General features: G+C 36.2%; 1 protein-coding gene across 1 annotated transcript in view; it reads left to right on the forward strand.

The window, feature by feature from the left end:
• The window catches only part of LCP2 (lymphocyte cytosolic protein 2), a 47698-nt gene extending 31186 nt beyond the window's left edge, over positions 1-16512 (forward strand). Inside the window, exons 9-22 of the mRNA XM_060765030.2 lie at positions 664-764; positions 1682-1751; positions 1982-2065; positions 3971-3993; positions 4100-4119; positions 4244-4348; positions 5461-5491; positions 9213-9225; positions 10371-10497; positions 12086-12129; positions 13101-13222; positions 14378-14440; positions 14547-14702; positions 15007-16512. Coding sequence (XP_060621013.2) covers positions 664-764; positions 1682-1751; positions 1982-2065; positions 3971-3993; positions 4100-4119; positions 4244-4348; positions 5461-5491; positions 9213-9225; positions 10371-10497; positions 12086-12129; positions 13101-13222; positions 14378-14440; positions 14547-14702; positions 15007-15129 — 1082 coding nt within the window. The 3' untranslated portion in view covers positions 15130-16512. The remainder of the gene's footprint in view (positions 1-663; positions 765-1681; positions 1752-1981; positions 2066-3970; positions 3994-4099; positions 4120-4243; positions 4349-5460; positions 5492-9212; positions 9226-10370; positions 10498-12085; positions 12130-13100; positions 13223-14377; positions 14441-14546; positions 14703-15006) is intronic.
• Positions 16513-19650: the final 3138 nt, after the last annotated feature.

Consider the following 19650-nt stretch of genomic DNA (forward strand, 5'->3'; position numbering starts at 1 on the left):
TACTTTCAATAATTTTGTGCATGAAGAAAGAGTATGCACGTTGAACCATTAAAAAACACAAGTGTCGCTGTCTCAGCCTTGTGTGTGGACACGTTTGAATGTTAGAGTATTCCGATTTTGGAATTCTGGATAAGGGGAATGCTTAATCTGTACAGGGTGAGAAGGAGTAATGAGCTGGCTCAGGAATTGGCATTTTGTATGCTCTTGAAGACTTCCCCACAACATAAAAGTTATCTGAAATACAATTCTGATCATAAATATATAGTGTGGCCACTTCTTTTCTGATATATTTTTATCAACACATGTTTTTAATAAAACAATATATAAGAAAAATGCAATTACATTCTATACTAACAGTACACTGTACTAACATACTATACTATACTTTAAACAAAAGCAAATGACTTCCCACTTTCCAGCCACTTGTAGTAACCAAAACATACTTTAAGTGAACTTCTACACAATATTTAATTCAACTATTTTTCAAATCCTACTATTTAGACTTTCCCAACAAAAGTGATTACTATGTCCTGATTCTCAGTAAAACTAGTTAGTGACTTTTTTTTTGCTAATCTACTTCTTGATGAGGACATGCAAATAAAATTATTTTTTTTCTTGTGTGCTTCATTAATACTATTATCTATGGTTTCTTTTTCCTTTTAGATAGATCCACAACAGATAGATCAAAAACATCTCTTCAGCCTCCTGTTCCACCACAGAGACCTGGATCGTCCCCTACACCAGCAGGAGGCAGAGGATCCATGGTATGTTTCTTTAGTGCACAGCTGGCTCCCCTTTGCATCTGCTTCTTAGGCCTCTTTCAATTCGTAACAATCACATTGTTTTTTCTATAGATTTCCTGTTTCCATTTAGTCACAATTCATTGATTCTGTTTTTGAAATTGCTTCCAAATGCTTGCATGATTTTGTTCCTATCTCCAGCATACCTCCAGGTCACAAGGTGCATGTCAGTCACAGTTGGGATGTAAAGAGAAGATGGTATCCAATATAAAGTGACTGAATAAATTGTACATACCTCTTGTTTACCTGTTTTACAGGTATTTTCTGGATATGAATCTGTTCTCAGAAGTCTAGAGGGATGTATTTACAATTTATGTGTAGTTAGTCTTTTTATATCAAATCTGTCATATTTGGTTGTACTTTTCGGTAGTTGCCAAATATGATTCTTTCAGCAAAACAAATATATCCCTATATAGTGATGCATACATCTAGAAATGTTAGTTTTAAAAAGTCAACCTAAAGGACCTGGAATGATATATTATCCACAAGTCAGTGTGAGTACTATGTCTGAACTCTAGTCAGAATAGGAACTACCCCTCTTTCTCTAAGTAAAAGGGGGAAAGGTAAGAGATTTGTCCTTCTGGAATAACTTTCAAAAAGCACCAACCCCCTCTCTTTGCCACTACGCTAAAACTTCTGGCCTTTTAAAATGCCTGATTGGGAAACGGCAGCAGGTAAGAACCATTGGTCCCTGAGACAGCATAGATGCTTTCCTCTCTTTGTGGAATGTCCCTTGGCTTATCAACAAATCGAAATCCATATTTTTGTCCTCAAAACCTGCCTTCAACTTACATTATGAGGTCAACTATACTTGAGTATATTTGGTAGTCTCTAAATATAGTAATATTAATGCAGTATTTATAACATCTATTTCTTTTCAGCAGTCACCTTTCCTTTCTCCTTCAAGCTATAACGAGAGCAGCAGAGAGAAAAACATCCAGTCATTTAAACGTAGGTATCTTAATGTAGTTCTTTTAAAAATTGCCACAAATACAAAGCATTATTTTTTATGTCTCTCCTCACTACTTTTATACAGCTTTTCATTTTGGTTGTTGAACTGATGTAGCTATTTTTGCAGTTCTTAATAGAATAGTTCTTTATATAACAGAGGTGATTATGAATGCTGTGCTGAAGTCCTTACTAGTACGGAAATGTTGACCCAATTTTCCTATTCACTTCAGTTGCACCTCCTTCAGTAGATCGAAGCAAAAAGCCCCCACTGGACCGATCTGGGCCACCATTTGATAGAGACATCCTTGGACCAGGTTAGCATTTATTCTGGCAGGGATCAACTGTGGATGGCAGAGGAGACAACCTAAATGGAATTTGTTTTCATTTCAGTTATTTCTGACTGATTTTTGATGTTTAATAACGAATGTGGCAAATATTTAGAGAGTATTTATTGGTCCTGTAGGCCTCCAAGAATAACTTTGTTAGCAAATTTGAGGTTTGTATTTGAGGGATCTGGGGGCCAGAAAACACCACAGTCTATTAGTCTCATTTGCCCAGTTGATTTAAGTCCTGTTACTACTGATACAGTTAATCCATTGGGAGAAACTGAGTTCCAATGGGATACCTATAGTCAGATATATGCTACGGGCTAAATATATACTAAATAGGTCACTGTGACCCGAAAAACCAGGCTCCAATTTGGTAACAGGCCCGTAGCCAGGATTTCGTTTTGGGGGGTGTGTGTGAATTTTTTTCAGGGGGGGTTTCAGGGGGGGTGAGTTTCGGGGGGGGGGGGGTGAGTCTGAGTGAAAAAGGCTCTAGCCTAGCAAACCTTTTGTATTATTACCCCAATACCCCCATGCATATGGGATATATTGAGTATGGTGATCAGATCATGATATGAATAAACATAACACTTTAAATAATGCACCTGTAAGGCCTTTTTGCGAACCACCATGAGAATTTCGGGGGGGGGGGGGGCTGAAGCCCCTCAAGCCCCCCCCCCCCCCCGGCTACATGCCTGTTTGGTAAGCAATTAACAACTGATAAACTGAAAAGAACATTGAAAATTGGATCCATATGGAGCACTACTAGGAAGTCATGCATTTTCTCTGGTGCATACTTCAAATCAGCTCTACTCTGAGTAAAAATCAGTGGAAATATGATCAAATGGGCATAAAGAAGGATGTTAATTAATTAATGCAATTTTTAAAAATGGGATTTGATCATAATACATCAATGATTTGAAGAAGAAAAGTTGGCCCCAAACAGGAGAAATTCATCAAAGAGAAATCAAAGAACATGTAGAGTTTTGAAATGAGATCCAGTAAGGAATACTGATTGATTCATTTGGATTTATTTCATACCTTTCTCCTGGACTGGGATCCAGGTGGGATTAGAAAAGGTTTATTTTTTGGAGTTTGTGAGCAGCAAGTACTCCTGCAACAGCATATGGATGCTTTTCATGCAAGTAGTATGTAACAACAGCTCCACATCTCCCATTAAAGTAGGGATGCACAATTGCATTGGAGTGGGCTTTTTGGATCAGTTCATCCCCACTTGGTTTCAGCAGTAGCTTGCAAATGAAGAAAGTTGTGGCTTAAAGTTCCTGTTGAGGTCAATTATTGGCAGGTTTGCAAGGACCTGATCGAGTTGTGGTGTAAAACAAACAAACCAGAATTTAGCTTCCCTATAAAATTGGACATGCGGCATATTCTCCAGCATTTTATAGATGAAAGTTGGAACATCTGCAGCTTAGCAACATCAGAGTGTGGCCAGGTTGGCAAAATATATTAATAAGGAACATCATACAAACTATGAGAAGCTGCAGTATTTTGCTTTTGGCTGAACATACTGGGACAGGAAAGACTTCCCCTTCTCTTGCTTTTGCTGAGTTTAGTGCTTTTGCTTGGTTTGCAGCAATTGAAGTAAACTGAAAGCTAAAGGGGGGGGGGGGGGGAGGAGAGAGGCATTTTAAAAGCAGCTGAAATGTAAGAGAATACAGTATTAAATAGGACTGTCACTGCCCAATTGGAGTGTTTGGTCTGACAATACTTGGAGTATATTATCTTGCAATACCTCCATCTTTATGTTACTTTAAGTTATATAGTTAAAATTAGGTCATAACTGCATCCATTATTCATGACAACAAACCACTTACCCTGACTAATGTTTTTTTCTTTTTTTTCATTTCATTTCATTTTTAAAAAACAATTAAGGAAAAAGAACATTTCTTGAAATGGTAAGAGATTTTTCAGATTCTAGAACAATTGACTTAATTTTCCAAAAAATACACCATAATTATCTTTTCTTTTAATTAATTTATTTTATTTATTTATTTTTTGCAGTCGTTGACACCACAGCTCAGGTAAATGTTTATATTTCTTTTTACAGAAGCCATCAGAATTATTAGGTCACATGGTAATCTCATATAAAATATGAGATTAAAGCAATTTGTTCTGTTAATATTATTTTCTGCTTTTTTTTTTCAGACATCTGGGACAGGAGTTAACAAAGATACAGAAGCCTCCTGTGCCATCAACAGAAAGATATGAAAGAAACAATCCTTCTTCTAGAAGGAAGCCACAACCCATAACGTAACCTACATATATTATTTAAACTGATTCAGTGTAACCTTAGAAAAGTGAAATAAATTCATTTGTTATTTTCATTCCTCAAAGCTGTCCTAATGATAAGGAGGACCTCTAGTGGTGCTTCAAAGGAACTCAAAAGGAAAAACCAGATTCACACTTTTAAGCATCCAGTATAAGTGCAATAGGATTTCCCAGGTTGAGAAGTAAAAAAAGAAAAAGAAAAAAGAAATGTGAGAAGATATTAGGTAGTAAAATGTAAACAACCTCATGCTGAATTGAGCTAAATTTTTAAAAAATGAATTAAAATGGTAGAGGTGACTGAAATCATATTTATCATGGATGGGTGCAAGTAACAGGACAAATTGTAACACTTGCTCTTGAAACTGCTTTCCCATAATGTACAACATTATTACCCATAATCTTCCCTTCCCTTAGAGTGGTGCGTTACGGAACCACCTGCAAGTTACTTTTAACCTAATGGGTCTCTGTGAAAGGTAGCACACACAGCCAGAATTAAAATAGCTTGTGAAAGTGAAAATGATTTGGAGAAATGGTTTCCAAGCATGTTTGGCACCTCTCTACAAACCTCCCGTATTGTTAGGGAATATGGCCTCTTTAAGACCTTTGCCCTGTCATTCATGGGCAAAGAGGAAGATTATTTTGGGTTTCCTCTAGCAGCTTACTGAAAAACAAATGGAACTTTAATATTACTGTGTCAGGCCTCCATAACGGAGGTTGAATGGCATAGTAGATGCACTGTGAATTTTATTTCTTAACTACATCAAATGTGAATTTGTCTTTAATGTGTACTATACAAACAATTAATGCTCTTTTTAGCACTATTTCCAATTTTAATTTTACATTTGGTCTTCCCACAGTTTTAATTGTATGTTATCTTATTGATAATGTTATATGTTTATTGTCTATGTTTTTATTTTAATTGCTTGTATTGTTGTGATTATTGCTTGTATTGTTGTGTTTGGGCTTGGCCTCATGTAAGCTGCACTGAGTCCCTTGAGGAGATGGTAGTGGGGTACAAATAAAGTGTTGTTATTATTATTATTATTATTATTATTATTATTATTATTTTAATATATATTTTTATTTTCTTCTAGGAACAATCACATACCTGAAAGGAAAGCAGAAGTGAGTATGCACTTATGATAAAGTATGCGCTTATTTATTATTGGATATATAAGGCAAATAGCCTCTTTAATAATTTAAAACAAGGCTGTTTGTTTAAATAAGCATGTTTGTTTAAATAAGCAAGTGTAAAGGATGCATCCACACTATACCATTATAGTACAATTATAGTAAAACCTTTTTCTATACCACTCTTGGTATGTAGGACTAATGAGCAGAGAGAATGATATCTTGAACCAACATCACACTGAAAAGTAAAGCATTTTCAAATAGTAGTAGTACCCTACCACCATCTCCCCGAAGAGACTCGGAGTGGCTAACAAAGCACTCAAGATGCAGTCATAAAATAGAATTACACATCATCAAAACAACACACAATTTGAGTGAATACAAACAACAGACATCATCAATTGATAAAATTTAAAAAACCTAAAATACAGTCATACCTGTGGGTTATTAGGTTTCTTCAAATACGAACTAAAGCGCTGGGTTACAATGGTCAACGTCATCACATGACCATAGTCGATTATTCCAGGTCAAAGGCCCATGAAAATAGCCATGTTTTTAGACTTGAACAAAAGGTTTGTAGATTTGGAGTTAACCTAATCTCTCTAGGGAGGGCATTCCAGAGCTGGGGAGCCACCACCAAGAAGGCCCTCTCTCTCGTCCCCACCAACCGCACCTGTGATGGTGGTGGGATTGAGAAAAGGGCCTCCCCAGCAGATCTCAAGGCCCACACCAGTTCATACCGGTAGAAAGAGATTTGGTCTCGAAGATAGGTTGGACCCGAAGCATATAGAGATTTATAGGTAATAGCCTGCACCTTGAATTGGGCCAGGAAACTTGTTGGGAGCTAGTTCAATTTTATTGGAATAATAATAAGATGGCAAAAAGCAGTACATAATTATAAAAAAAACGAGTAATATAAAATATGAGGTAGTAGTTTACTTTTATTATTTTATCATAGTTAATACATTTGTTATACATTTGTTTTACAGCAGATACATATTATTCAATACACATATTTTGGCATCTAGTATTATTATTCTGCTTAAACATATTCTCTATTCCTCACTGCTGTGCTCCCCTCCCCCCTCTCAAGCCACAACTTTTACATGTCGTCTGTCCAAAATCTCATTTCTTCTTGTGGCGGTAACTTTCCTTCTTTATTTTTTAATCCTTTTACAATAAATTTTCTCCAAACATCATCAAAATCACTTTGTTTCCATATACCTCTTTTAACTTTTAATATACATGTCAGCTTATCATTTATTGCTAGTTTCAATACTTCCTTATACCACTCCTCTATTTGTATATTTATTTCTTTTTCCAGTTCCTTGCTATAAGCAATCTTGCTATTGTTAATTAATTTGTTATCACTTCTTTATCCTCTTTTTTCAATTGTTTATTGTTATATAATGATAATAAAGCTATACTTTCTATGTTAATATTCATTATATCTTCTATTTCTCTAAATATTTCCCCCAAAAATTATTTACATATTTACATTGCCACCACTTATGTTCCTGGTTCTTGACATCCTCTCCAACAATTTTTTGAATAATTTTTATTTATACGTGCTAATCTTACTGGTGTTAGATACCATTTCCATATTAACTTACAATAATTTTCTTTAACCCGTATTGATAATTTTTTTAGATGTCTTTGTCTCCATAATTGTTGCAACTCTATTTCATTTATTTTTATCCCTAAATCTTCTTCCCAAACCTCCTTAAGGGTGTTGTTTTTTGTTTTTCCTTCCTTTATTTAAATTATTATCTTATATATTTTACTAGTTGTTCCTTTCAAATTTCCATGCTCCTCTACAACCCTTCCATTTTGTATTATTTGTTCAAATTGGTTAAGCTTATTTCTGTTTTTATTATTTTTTTCCCAATTTTAAACCATTGTTCTTTTTTAATATTTTTATTACTTTATCATAATTATTACATTTATTATACATTTGTTTATAGCAGTTACATATTATTCAACACCCTCTTTAACATATAATCTTATTCTTCTGCATAAGCATTTTATTCCCCCCCCCCTTTTTTTTTCACCACTGTGCTCCCCTCCCCCCCATTTCAAGCCACAACTTTTACATATCATCTGTCCAAAATCTCATTTTTTTCTTGTGGCAGTAACCTTCCTTCTTTATTTCTTAAACCATTTACAACAAATTTACCCCATACAACATCAAAATCATTTTGTTTCCATATACCTTTTAAAACTTTTAATATATATGTCAGCTTATCATTTATTGCCAATTTCCATGCGTCCTTGTACCACTCCTCTATTTGTATATTTATTTCTTTTTTCCAGTTCCTTGCTATGAGCAGTCTTGCTATTGTTAATAAGTTTGTTATTGCTTCTTTATCCTCCTTTTTCAATTGTTTGTTGTTATATAGTGATAATAAGGCTATACTGGGACTTTTCTCAATTTTCATATTCATTATATCTTCTATTTCTCTAAATACTTTCTCCCAAAAATTATTTACATATTTACATTGCCACCACATATGTATATATGTTCCTGGTTCTTGACACCCTCTCCAACAATTTTTTGAATTATTTTTGTTTATATATGCTATTCTTACTGGTGTCAGATACCACTTCCATATTAGCTTATAATAATTTTCTTTAACCCGTATTGATAAATTTTTAAAATGTCTTTGTCCCCATAATTGTTGCCACTCTGTTTCGTTTATTTTTATCCCTAAATCTTCTTCCCAAACCTCTTTAAGAATGTTATTTTTTGTATTTCCTTCCTTTATTTCAATTATTATCTTATATATTTTACTAGTTATTTCTCTCAAATTTTCATGCTCTTCTACAACCCTTCCCTTCTGTATTATTTGTTCAAATTGGTTAAGTTTGTTTCCATTTCTATTATTTTTTCCCCAATTTTTGAGCCATTGTTCTAATTGTATACAATGGAACCATGTCAATTTTATTTCTCTAAATTCTTCCATAATTCCATAATTTTATTTCTCTAAATTCTTCCTTCTTCATTCCAACCTTTATAATATGAGGTAGTAGTAATAAAAAGTTATAGCATAACAATTTAAGAAATTATAGTACAACTAGTAAATAAGAAAATAATATAAGGCACTGACTAAATCATATCTATGAGCTCTAAAGTTGCAAGGATGAAGAAATTACAAATGTGTAAATTAAACTATTACAGGCATCCTCAAACTATGGTCCTCCAGGTGTTTGGGCTTACATCTCCCAGAAACTCTAGCCAGCTTGTTCAATGGTCAGGAATTCTGGGTGTTCGAGGCCCAAACACATGGAGGACCACAGTTTGACGATTCCTGAATTATTAGGAAGTATACCTAATATTTTTACAAGTGCAAGTTTTACATACAAACGTTGGATTGTGTAAGACTGAATGCGGTGTATCCTGGCACAATCTTAGTTAAACGTCTAAAGTAATAAATACAAAACTAGAACAATTTTTAGAACTAAATGAAGCAATTGACAAAACAACTCTTTCAGAAATTGCGTATTCTGACTGAATCCTAAATTTCCCATTTATTTTTGGATCAGCATAGACTTATCCCATGGCAAGCACATACATATTGAAAATCAAAAGGTTACTTAGACACAATGTAAATTATATATCTACCACCCTTAAAGTGTAATGTATAATGAATCAGTTAGTAGATCTTTGCATAAACTGTGCCCAAATGTTAACTTCTTCTTCTTTTTTTCCTTTCAGCTTGAAGATGGCAGTATGTGATGTATTATTACTATCATCATTTTTATTACTACTACAAGAAGTGTACTTGTTCTTCTTTCTTCATAATTGTTAGGAAACTTTTAGTTTTACCCCTGTGCTGACAATTTAAAACTGTAGTGGTTGCCAATACACGTTTTCTCAATGTTTCTATTCCATGAAGAAATAGTAATAACATTTTATTAACCCCAACTCGGGTCAGCTTTCGCCCCAGGAACCTGTGGTGGGCTGTACTATCTCATTTTCAGTCCATTAGCAAATAAAAATCACAACTAAAGGTCACTTTCAGTTTGGACAGTATTCTCATATAATTCAGGAATTGATGGGTTGGAGGGTGGTTGAGTAAGGACCTCATCACATTAGCTTGGATGCTTGGAGGATGCTGGGAGGATGGAGCCTGCTGGATGCCATAAGAAGATGCACAGCTACTTCTGGTGGGGTTCCATTCTAGCATCCTCAAGTGTCCTAGGACACTGCCGCAAGAATACGGGATGCTTCCTGTGTTCCATTGATAAGAACGAAAGTAAGCCAGGCGTGATGCTTTCCCCATGGGAGGGGGAAAACGCTAATGCAGGTGATGCAAGACGCACGACTACAGTTTTACCCGTTGATCGCCAAATTCACCACACTACATGGTGACTCCCCCTGCTATTGCCCACAAATTGGATCTCAGCGTGGTAAGGTCCTAAATCTGTCAACTATATCTGAAGTGTTTGGGGAACTGATTTTTTTTTGTCTTGGGTTTTGGTGGCATTATAGAACTGCTAACATTTTGGGCTTACATGCGGCCCATATTTCCCTGTGCTTGGTAAGAATCCGCTGTGACTGGCAAGCATGTCTTTTACCCAAAGGCTAGATTACTGTTAAGAAAGATACTTCAAGTTGTCTTTTAAAACATTTGAAAACCGCAGTTGATTCATACTGTGGAGTGCAGTGATTTGTTAGGGAACACACTACTTAATACTCTTACATTGAAATTTATTTTTAAAAATTTAAAGCCATCCAAAAATTTCAGTGCACATTCTACTAGAATCTAGAGCTCTCTGATTTTTTTTCCCCAGAGCATACTGATATAGCTATACCTTCCCTATTCTATTGAAAAAGGTATGTATTATTTATTTATTCCTGTTCTCTTTTCAGATGCTCCCCAACGGCCAGTTCCGCAGCCATCTTTGCAAGCTTTTAACACATTCCCTTCTATATCCAAGCTACAATCTAAACACAGTCCTTTACCACCAAGGGTTATGCCTGATTCATACACAGAAAGGTTTGTTGAGCTGAACTGCCATTCGTTGTGCACTATGGCATCTTTTTATGTTGTAGAATTTTCCTTTGCTCTTCTTGTGTACCTTCAAGTCATTTTCAACTTACTGCAATCTTGATGTGGTTTTCTTGAAAAAAAATGTTTGGAGTGGGTTTATTCTTGGTTTCCTCTGAGGCCAAGAATGTGTCTTGCTTAATATCACTCCAGTAGTCTTCAGAGTCATTGTCTAATACTCATTGTCCAGCACTTGAAGATTATTATTCATGATTATTACCGCCTCACACATTTAAGTTTAATTCCAATATCTGCCTTTCACACTTCTTCAGGTGTTTAAAACAGGCTTTCATGACAATGTTCTCTACCCATATTTTTATTTTGCCTGAATTGCTCACCCTTTTAAGTCATTATGCTTGTTCCACACAAAGGGATATTAAACAAATGGAGAGCTGCAGCCTAAACACATACTGTATGTGCCTTTGAGTATTGTTGTAAGACATACACCTATGAATTCATAATTGATCAATCTATATAAATAAAAATGTAATGTTAGTTTTTGGGATTAACATAACTCAAAAACCACTGGAGGAATTGACACCAAATTTGGACACAATACACCTATCAGGCCAAAGAGTTACCATCACTCACAAAAATACTGAAATATACAGGGGAAGAGACTTAAAAGCCAAAAAAATTACATTACAACGCATGTGCAAAACCACACATATACACATATACACATACATATACACACAAAACACTTATACACAGACTGGGCCACAGCAGCGCATGGCAGGGGATGGCTAGTGCTTGATAAAAAAAATTAACTAAAACTTACCCCGTATTTCTGCAGGAGTGGAAAAGCAGATGATAATAAGACATGAATTAGACTAATAAGTTATGTGAATGCACATTACAGAGGCCCCAAGCCTGCTGGGCCAAAATGAAACAAAAAATCCCATGTGCCATGCTGATGTACATCGCTGTTTACCAATCCTTACCCAGGATAAATGCTTGAAATAAATTTCAGGCCTCAGGAAACCCCATATAAAATTATAGGAACCCCTGTATGAAAAGTTAGTATATCAACAGTTCATTTTATTTTATTTTATTTTTAAATAACACATTCTCTTGTTGAACCCTCAGTGACCTCTAAAGAAAGTTTACCACAGAAGCCCAGGCATTCTGTGTACTTACATTTCTGCTTAATACTTTTTCCTGATGGAGTTACATTTACTGAGAATTGAGATACTTTAAAAATGCACCCTTCTGTAGATGAAAAACATTACCACAGGATTTTGGGAACTGATTCTTCCTAGGGATAGGCTTTAATGTTTAATTTAATGTGTAATGTTTAATAACTGGGGTACTGTTATTGTTTGTCTTTTTAAATGACATTTAAAATTGGTTTTAATTATACATTTACATTGGTTTTAATTATATCAAGTGTTCAATTACTTTCAACCATATTTTGTATGCCTTTACCTATAGATTTTTTAAGTATTTGTTTTAATTTCTACCAGTTGCCTTGAATACACATTCTACGTAAGTGATGGGATATAACATACTAACAACAGCTTTCTTATTTTTAAAGTGCTACTTCATCAACTGTCTCACTACCACCCCGACTTCAGCCAAGTATGTATTATGAGATATGCCATGAACGTTTAGATTATATATTTAATCCATTTGATTGCAATGGCTGATTAGTGCCAGTGCACATATATAAGACATCTGTGGCTCAAACATGTGTTCTTTTAGTTGTTGGTTTAAAAGCAATGTAGTAATTATATTGTTTTAATCAAATGCTTACATATTTTAGAATTATAGAACCAAATTTGATCCTGCCAAAGCAACTGTATTTTCATAGTTAAATTAACAGTAAGCATCATGATGTATTAGATCAAGCTTTAACTCAATGTAACAAAAATAGTGAAATGATGATTAAATGGTTAGAATATGTATATATCCTAGGCATACATATTCATGGTGAATAGGTTTGCTATATCTCAGGCCCTGGCCATTATTATTATGCTTATTTATACCCTGCTTTTTTTCTCTACAAAAGAGAATCAAAGCAGCTCAAAGTACAACCAAACAAAATACAATTTAAAACCTGAAAATATAGAAACATTAAAATAGAATTAAATATTAATGGTATTTAAAAAAAACTATCTAGTGTATTTTACATGTTTAGAAAGGGTGATAAGATGACACCCTTTTTCTTTCTTTTCCAATAGCTAAGCTTCAGACCAGGGATGTTTTTGCCTTAAAAAGCAAGTGGTGAGCTAAGAAAAGGCTCACTCCTTGCAAATATGTATTTGCTCACTGAACAGACAAATTATGACTAAGCAATCATAGCAGCCAGGATAGATCAATTGTAGAGCATCTGCCATCCCCAGTAAACTTCATCTGTGCTTCTCAGGTTCTCATTCTTGTGACCATTTCTGGGTTAATTTTCATCAAATTTATGTGATACAACAAAACACCTAAATGTTTATGAATGCTAAGTTTATCAAGAATATATACCATTTACAAATCAGGTTCCTTGGCAATATCTCAACAACAATTTAATACACTAATGTTCACATATGTTAACATTTCTGAAGGTAGCATTCCTCCAACATATTCCAAAGGCCCAGCTGATGCAAGACCTCCATTACCAGTACCTAACAGACCGATCACACAGTTTCCCAAAGCTGAGAATGAAGATGTGGAATTATGCAAAAAGGTACACGAATGCTATCAGGGGCTGTTTATTAATCAGTTTTTCCAGACATTATCAAAGCTAGCTCCTATACATAGAATCATAGAATCATAGAGTTGGAAGAGACCTCGTTGGCTATCTAGTCCAACCCCCTGTCAAGAAGCAGGTAAATCACATTCAAAGCACCGAACCTCTGTTTAAAAGCCTCCAAAGAAGGAGCCTCCACTACACTCCGGGGTAGAGAGTTCCACTGCTGAACAGCTCTCATATGATGTGGTCAATGGTGGAGATTAGAAACACATCCAAAGAACAGATTCACTGAGAGACTATCAACTTTTTCAGATATATTTCTGCTGGTAGGAGAGGCTTGGGTCTAATTCATCTACTGTATCTTTAAAACTGTACCTTTTTTAATTTTCTCGGGTATTTCCCTTTCCTTTTCCAAATAGCACTTTATTTTATTGTATTCATAGTAAAATATAAAGGTTTCCCTTAACGTTAAGTCTAGTCATGTCCGACTCTGGGTGGGGGTGCTCATCTCCATTTGTAAGTCATAGAGCCAGTGTTGTCCATAGACACCTCCAAGGTCATGTGGCCAGCATGATTGAATGGAGTGCTTTACCTTCCAGCTGCAGGATGCCCCACAAAAACAAAGTTTTTGCAGTTTAATAAACTTTGTACATGCTTTTATGATAGAACCAATTAGAACCGCAGTGGTACAGCAGGTCTGGTCAGGTTTTGCTGACCAGAAGGTTGGTGGTTCAAATCCATGGGGCAGGGTGAGCTCCCATTGTTAGCCCCAGTTTCTGCCAACCTAGCAGTTCAAAAACAAGTATATGTGAGTAGATCAATAGGTACCGCTCCAGAGGGAAGGTAACAGCACTCCATGGAGTTATGCTGGCCACATGACCTAGGAGGCATCTATAGAAAATGCTGGCTCTTCAGCTTAGAAATGGGAGACAAGCATCAGCCCCCAGAGTCAGAATCAGCTAGACTTAATATCAAGGGGAAACCTTTACCTTTTTATTTATAATCCAGGAACAAAAATTATGTTGCATAGTGTTATCTGTACTCTCTTGCTCTGTGTTTGTAACATGATGTAAACTTTATCAACAATTGCTCTTTTCTCCTCCCCACCTCTCTGTTTGTCTCAATTATAATTGGGGACTGCCAAATCAGAAATGGTATGCTGCTGATATCACCCGGCCAGAAGCAGAAATTGCCCTTAGGAGTATTAACCAGGTGAACATTTAACTATTCTGTCAGAGCCTGAGTCTAGTCCTTAACATATATGTTCACAGTTTTGATTCTGCCTATCTTAAATATATTCTATATCTTGGTTTTCTAGGATGGCACATACTTAGTAAGAAACAGCTCAAGAAAAACTTCTGAGCAACCATATGTCCTGATGGTGCTTTACAATAACAAGGTGTACAACATTCAAATACGTTACCAACAGGAGAATAATCTGTACTTCCTGGGAACTGTAATGAAAGCAAATGAGGTATGATACACTATTATTTACTTCATCTTATTTCCAATAAGTAGACAGATTATTAAGCCTAAGGCTCCATGTAACTTAAGTTGCTCATTCTTCAACTTCCTCCACATTCAAATTCACTGAGCATAACCAAATCAGGACTAACAGCAAAAAATTAAAACTATAGTTGTATAATAAATCCACCCAGCTGTGCCCAAAAGAGTGCTCTTTAGAAAACAAAATAATTACTCAAGAGCCAAAATGATACTGATTTAGCTTTCTTCATAGTGATTATCACTGACTGAAATACTTTTTGTAAATCTCACAGGAGTTTACTTCAGTGGCTGACATCATTGATAACTTCACGAGAATGCCCTTGTTACTAATAGATGGGAAAGATCGATGTTCAAGGAAGCAATGTGTGTTGAAATATGCTGCTGGATGCCTTTAGAAGAACATTTCATGAAGGACCAGTTTTGCTATATTTTTCTTCACAAGATCAAGCTAAAAGAATAATTTATCTGTGCTCAACTGAGATAACTTCTTATTTTTATTATCATGTCAGAATGCAAAATCCACCCTTTATTTGCCTCCAGTGTGCAAATGTCCTTTCTTCTTTTCCTTTAGGGCAGTGGTTCCCACCCTGTGAGTCCCCAAGTGTTTTGGCCTCCAACTCCCAGAAATCCCAGCCAGTTTACCAGCTGTTAGGATTTCTGAGAGTTGAAGGCCAAAACATATGGTGACCCACAGGTTGAGAACTACTGCTTTTGTGTATCATGTCTCATAACTGCATGGAATAAAAAAAAGATGTAGTTTTATGTACCTATGTGAAACCCATGGTCTGAAATACACACTGAATCAGCTGAAAAGAAATTTAGATCTGTGATTACTGAGTATTTTCTTATGCAATGGCTGTTTTTGAGGGAGTAGCTCTGTATGAATTTTCCATAGTAAGCTTACAGTAAATAGTAAACTTCAGCTCAGAATAGCATAATATATTGGTATATTGATGCTGTTGAACACAATATGCATGCTATTTTCTTTGTGGGAGCATTCGTTTGTCATGTTTTAAGCAGTTGCGGGTCTTGCATTTGAAGCAAGTATTAATAAACATTGTTTTGTATTTTATAAAGGTTATGAACTCTTGTTCCACCCAGTGACTATATTTGGTATACAGAGAACGAGCCACAGCCAGCTTTTGGTTCAAACACTTTCCCTTTCTTTCACTTATTTTCTCCAACTTACCTGTAAGGAAGAATCTGAAATTGTTTGCTTTGAGTGTGTTCTAACTATGCATCAAAGTGGGTTGATGATGCTGATAATAACAACTGCAGTGTATACATACAAATAATTTCCCAGAGAAAACTTCAGAAACATGTGCTAGTTAATCTGTGTAATTAAATAATGGCTCCTGGCCTGACACTTAGTGTCCCTCTATCCACCTTAAGAGTCAGCTAAAAGACTGGGTGAAGTAGGTGTATTCAGTTTCCAATGAGAGAATAAGGAGGGGTCACTGCCTTCCCACCAGCCAGACTGGTTGTGACAAGGACTTGCATTGGGGCCCTGCTTCTGATTGGCACAGCTTTGCTCACAGGTACCCCAATCACAAGCTGAACAGATCCCTTTCATTGATTCAATTAATGGCTCAAGGTGAACACCAGTTCTAATGTACATGCATTGCTGGTTTATTCACAGTAAAGTAATGCTGCTTTTTAAAACAGAAAATGGATTTAAGTGATACATTTTTCCCTCCAATTGTTTTATTTTTTCACAATCAATGTACTATTTAAACATAAAGTACCAGAGAATAACAACTATTTACATGAATTAAACAATGCTGACTACATAAAAATAAAACTCATCAAACTCATTCTATTCAGAGACTCATCTTTGGAGTTGGGCCTAAATCTTAGTCCCAGCTAAACTAGACATTAAAACAATGCTGAATGAACATATAGATAAATCATATTGATTGAATAGGTGTACTCAAGTTGAAGCTATCGGTAGGGTTTTAGTTATAGTTTTCAAAGATGCTCTCAATGAATGTTAATCTGAGAGTATGTCAAAAAGTTATCAAAGCAAATGTTTACTTTCTTCCTTCTCGTTGCTATACTTTTAAGATGCTAATACTTTGTAAAGCACCATTGCTAATGAGAAACTGGAAAGGGTTAATACATGAAAGTAGCATCTTTTATTTTCAACTCTTCCTGGTTCTTTTCTTCAGTTTCTTTTGAAACTTCACCTTGCACTGGTTGACTGAAGTTCAATATCAGGTCACAAAGCAGCATTTGGGATTTTACTGCAAAATAAAAGAAAATGCTTTTTTAAATGTATATTCGGTTTTTCATGTAGGGAGCCTTAAGTGGAGCCTTAAGTAGAGCCAAAGGAGTCTTAAGTGTTTAGGCAGTAAGGCAGTGGTTCTCAACCTGTGGGTCACCAGGTGTTTTGGCCTACAAGTCCCAGAAATCTCAGCCAGTTTACCAGCTGTTAGAAGTTCTAGGAGTTGAAGGCCAAAACATCTGGGGACCCACAGGTTGAGAACCACTGCAGTAATGCCTTATAAGATAGATGACTATTACTATCCTCATAATGCAGAATGAAAAAAAGGCTGAGAAAGACTAGAAATGGCCTGCCTAAGACCATAGTGGGAAGTCATGTCAGATATTAATAAAAGATTCCTCAAATACAGTTAAAAGGCCAGTGAAATGTGTGCGCAAGAAAATGGAGAAATCACTGCTGTTATATTTCAGCTACAAACTGCATCCTAAACATCTGTGGAAGCACAACAGTCTGGTCCAGTGTAATCTTAGCTCCCTAGATTCAAATGCCTGCTTATGAATTGCCTAATTTAGTGCCATTTGGAAAATTACACTGGAGTAAATCAATGCACAAAGATGGGAGTGCAATAGCCCCACTCAGATCCTCCATCATTGCTTTCTATTTGGGGAATGATGGAAGCTCCACTAGACATGGCGAATTTCCACATAACCAGAAAGCCTTAGGATAAAATACAAGGGGGGGGGGGGGATTCTGGAACTACTGTTAGCTACATAACCTCCTTAATTATATAGTCTTTCAGTCCAACTGCCCCAATCCGCAGTAGGCTCTGCAGCAAGAGGAGTCTGTTCCCCTGACAATTACAAAGCAGTTGACTGATGTTTCCACTTCTGTGAGCAATCTCCAGTGCTATAGTCAGAAATAGGATCCCTGTCCCAATTCCCTTCACTCTGGAGATTGCCTGTGAGAAGACAAGGATGTCAATCAATTACTTTTCAATCAAAAGGGGAACAGACTCCTGTCACCAAAGCTGCTGCACGGTAAGTGAGAATTGGGGGACTTTCACAGACTCTATAAATCTCTAAAGCAGTGAATACATAGGGATTGTAAATGCAAACTAGTAAAGGGTAACCTTGTTATGCATTTGCATCTACCTTAGTGAATTCCAACCATGTCCTATCACCTAATGATGTGCACAGAAAGGAGCTTCCTCTACAAGTTTACCTTTTCAACATATGAACGAAGGTGTGTGTGTGAGGGGCCAAACAATCCTATAGGTGTTTGATTATTTTCAGATCTTTTTCTGAACACTTGATCAGACCTTATCACTCTTCCTAATCTATCAATCAATTTGCAGTCAAATCTTGTGATAGACATGAGGCGGGAGGAAAGATATAGGTAACTAAGCAAATCCTGATGGCACAGTCTTGCCTATTTACATGTACACATATTTGCATGCTTACTTGAGTATGCATATATGCATGTCCATTGACTTTTATGTTTTAAAACATGTTCAACGCAGCAACTATAGAAGTGCCATCAGTTGCCATAAATGATTACCGGTATAATGGTTTCTTGATAAACGATATCTGTCATTACATCAAGCATCGTGCATCTGAAAAACTGGATCACCTTACCAATGGGTTACCATCATATGTCAGAGAAATATCTTCTAGATTCATGTGTTATGCATACACATTTTCTCGGTGTCTTCCTTCTTTTGTGCACACACACACACACACACACACACACACATGTACCCTAGTAATTTATCTTGGCTGTTGTAATAGTGGCATTATTGATTACCAATAAGTTTATTCAGCTCAGATGACATTCTATCCATATTTTTAATTGCACTGTCAATAGTAAGCTGTTGATCAGCATCATTCTTAGACATCTGGAAAAAAAAGATATGAAATCAGAATGATGCATTAAAACTATTAACTATTTTGGATATATGTGTGTACAGTCAACCTTCTATATCCACAAGTTCTGTATCACAAAATTTTCTTGGGAAACTTTGGTCAGAAGAGGTTTGCCACTGTCTGCCTCTGAGGCTGGCGGAGTGTGACTTACTTAAGGACACACAGTGAGTCTCCATGACTGAGCAGGGATTCAAATTCTGGTCTCCAGAGCCATTCTCCAGTGTGCAGAACAGGGTCAAATGACCATGACCATGTCACACAGCCATTGCTCCACTTGTTGAACCCCATGCCCCACATTGCCCAGATCCAGCTGAGGGCGATCCCATGGGGGGAAGTGCGGAGTACATGGCTTCCCCACATGGATTTCAATGACAACACAGGAAGCCTTCTGTGTTGCTGTGGCAGTGGCATGTGCTGGTTTCACCTTCCTTCACCCACAGAGCCATACTGGCTTTGTTTGATGGGAGCCGGCAGGCTCCGTGGGTGACCTGGGCTAAACAGGTGTATGCCGCTGATTTTTGCCCCGTGTGAAGAAGTCCATAGTTCAATGTTCAGCCAACTACAACATGGTTACCTGAGAGTAAATATCTTTGAGCTCAATGGGACTTCCAACTAGACATGTAGGGAATTGCTTCATAAAGTTTCACTAATCTCCTAGGAAAAAAGCATCAATCTATCAAACCATACATTTAGATAAAGCTACATTTTTGCTTGTGAAAACAAAAACAAACAAAACTACTAGCCAAAACCAAAAGAAGAAGAAGAAAACG

This window comes from Anolis sagrei, chromosome 2 (genome assembly GCF_037176765.1).
Source record: "Anolis sagrei isolate rAnoSag1 chromosome 2, rAnoSag1.mat, whole genome shotgun sequence".
NCBI lineage: Eukaryota > Metazoa > Chordata > Lepidosauria > Squamata > Dactyloidae > Anolis > Anolis sagrei.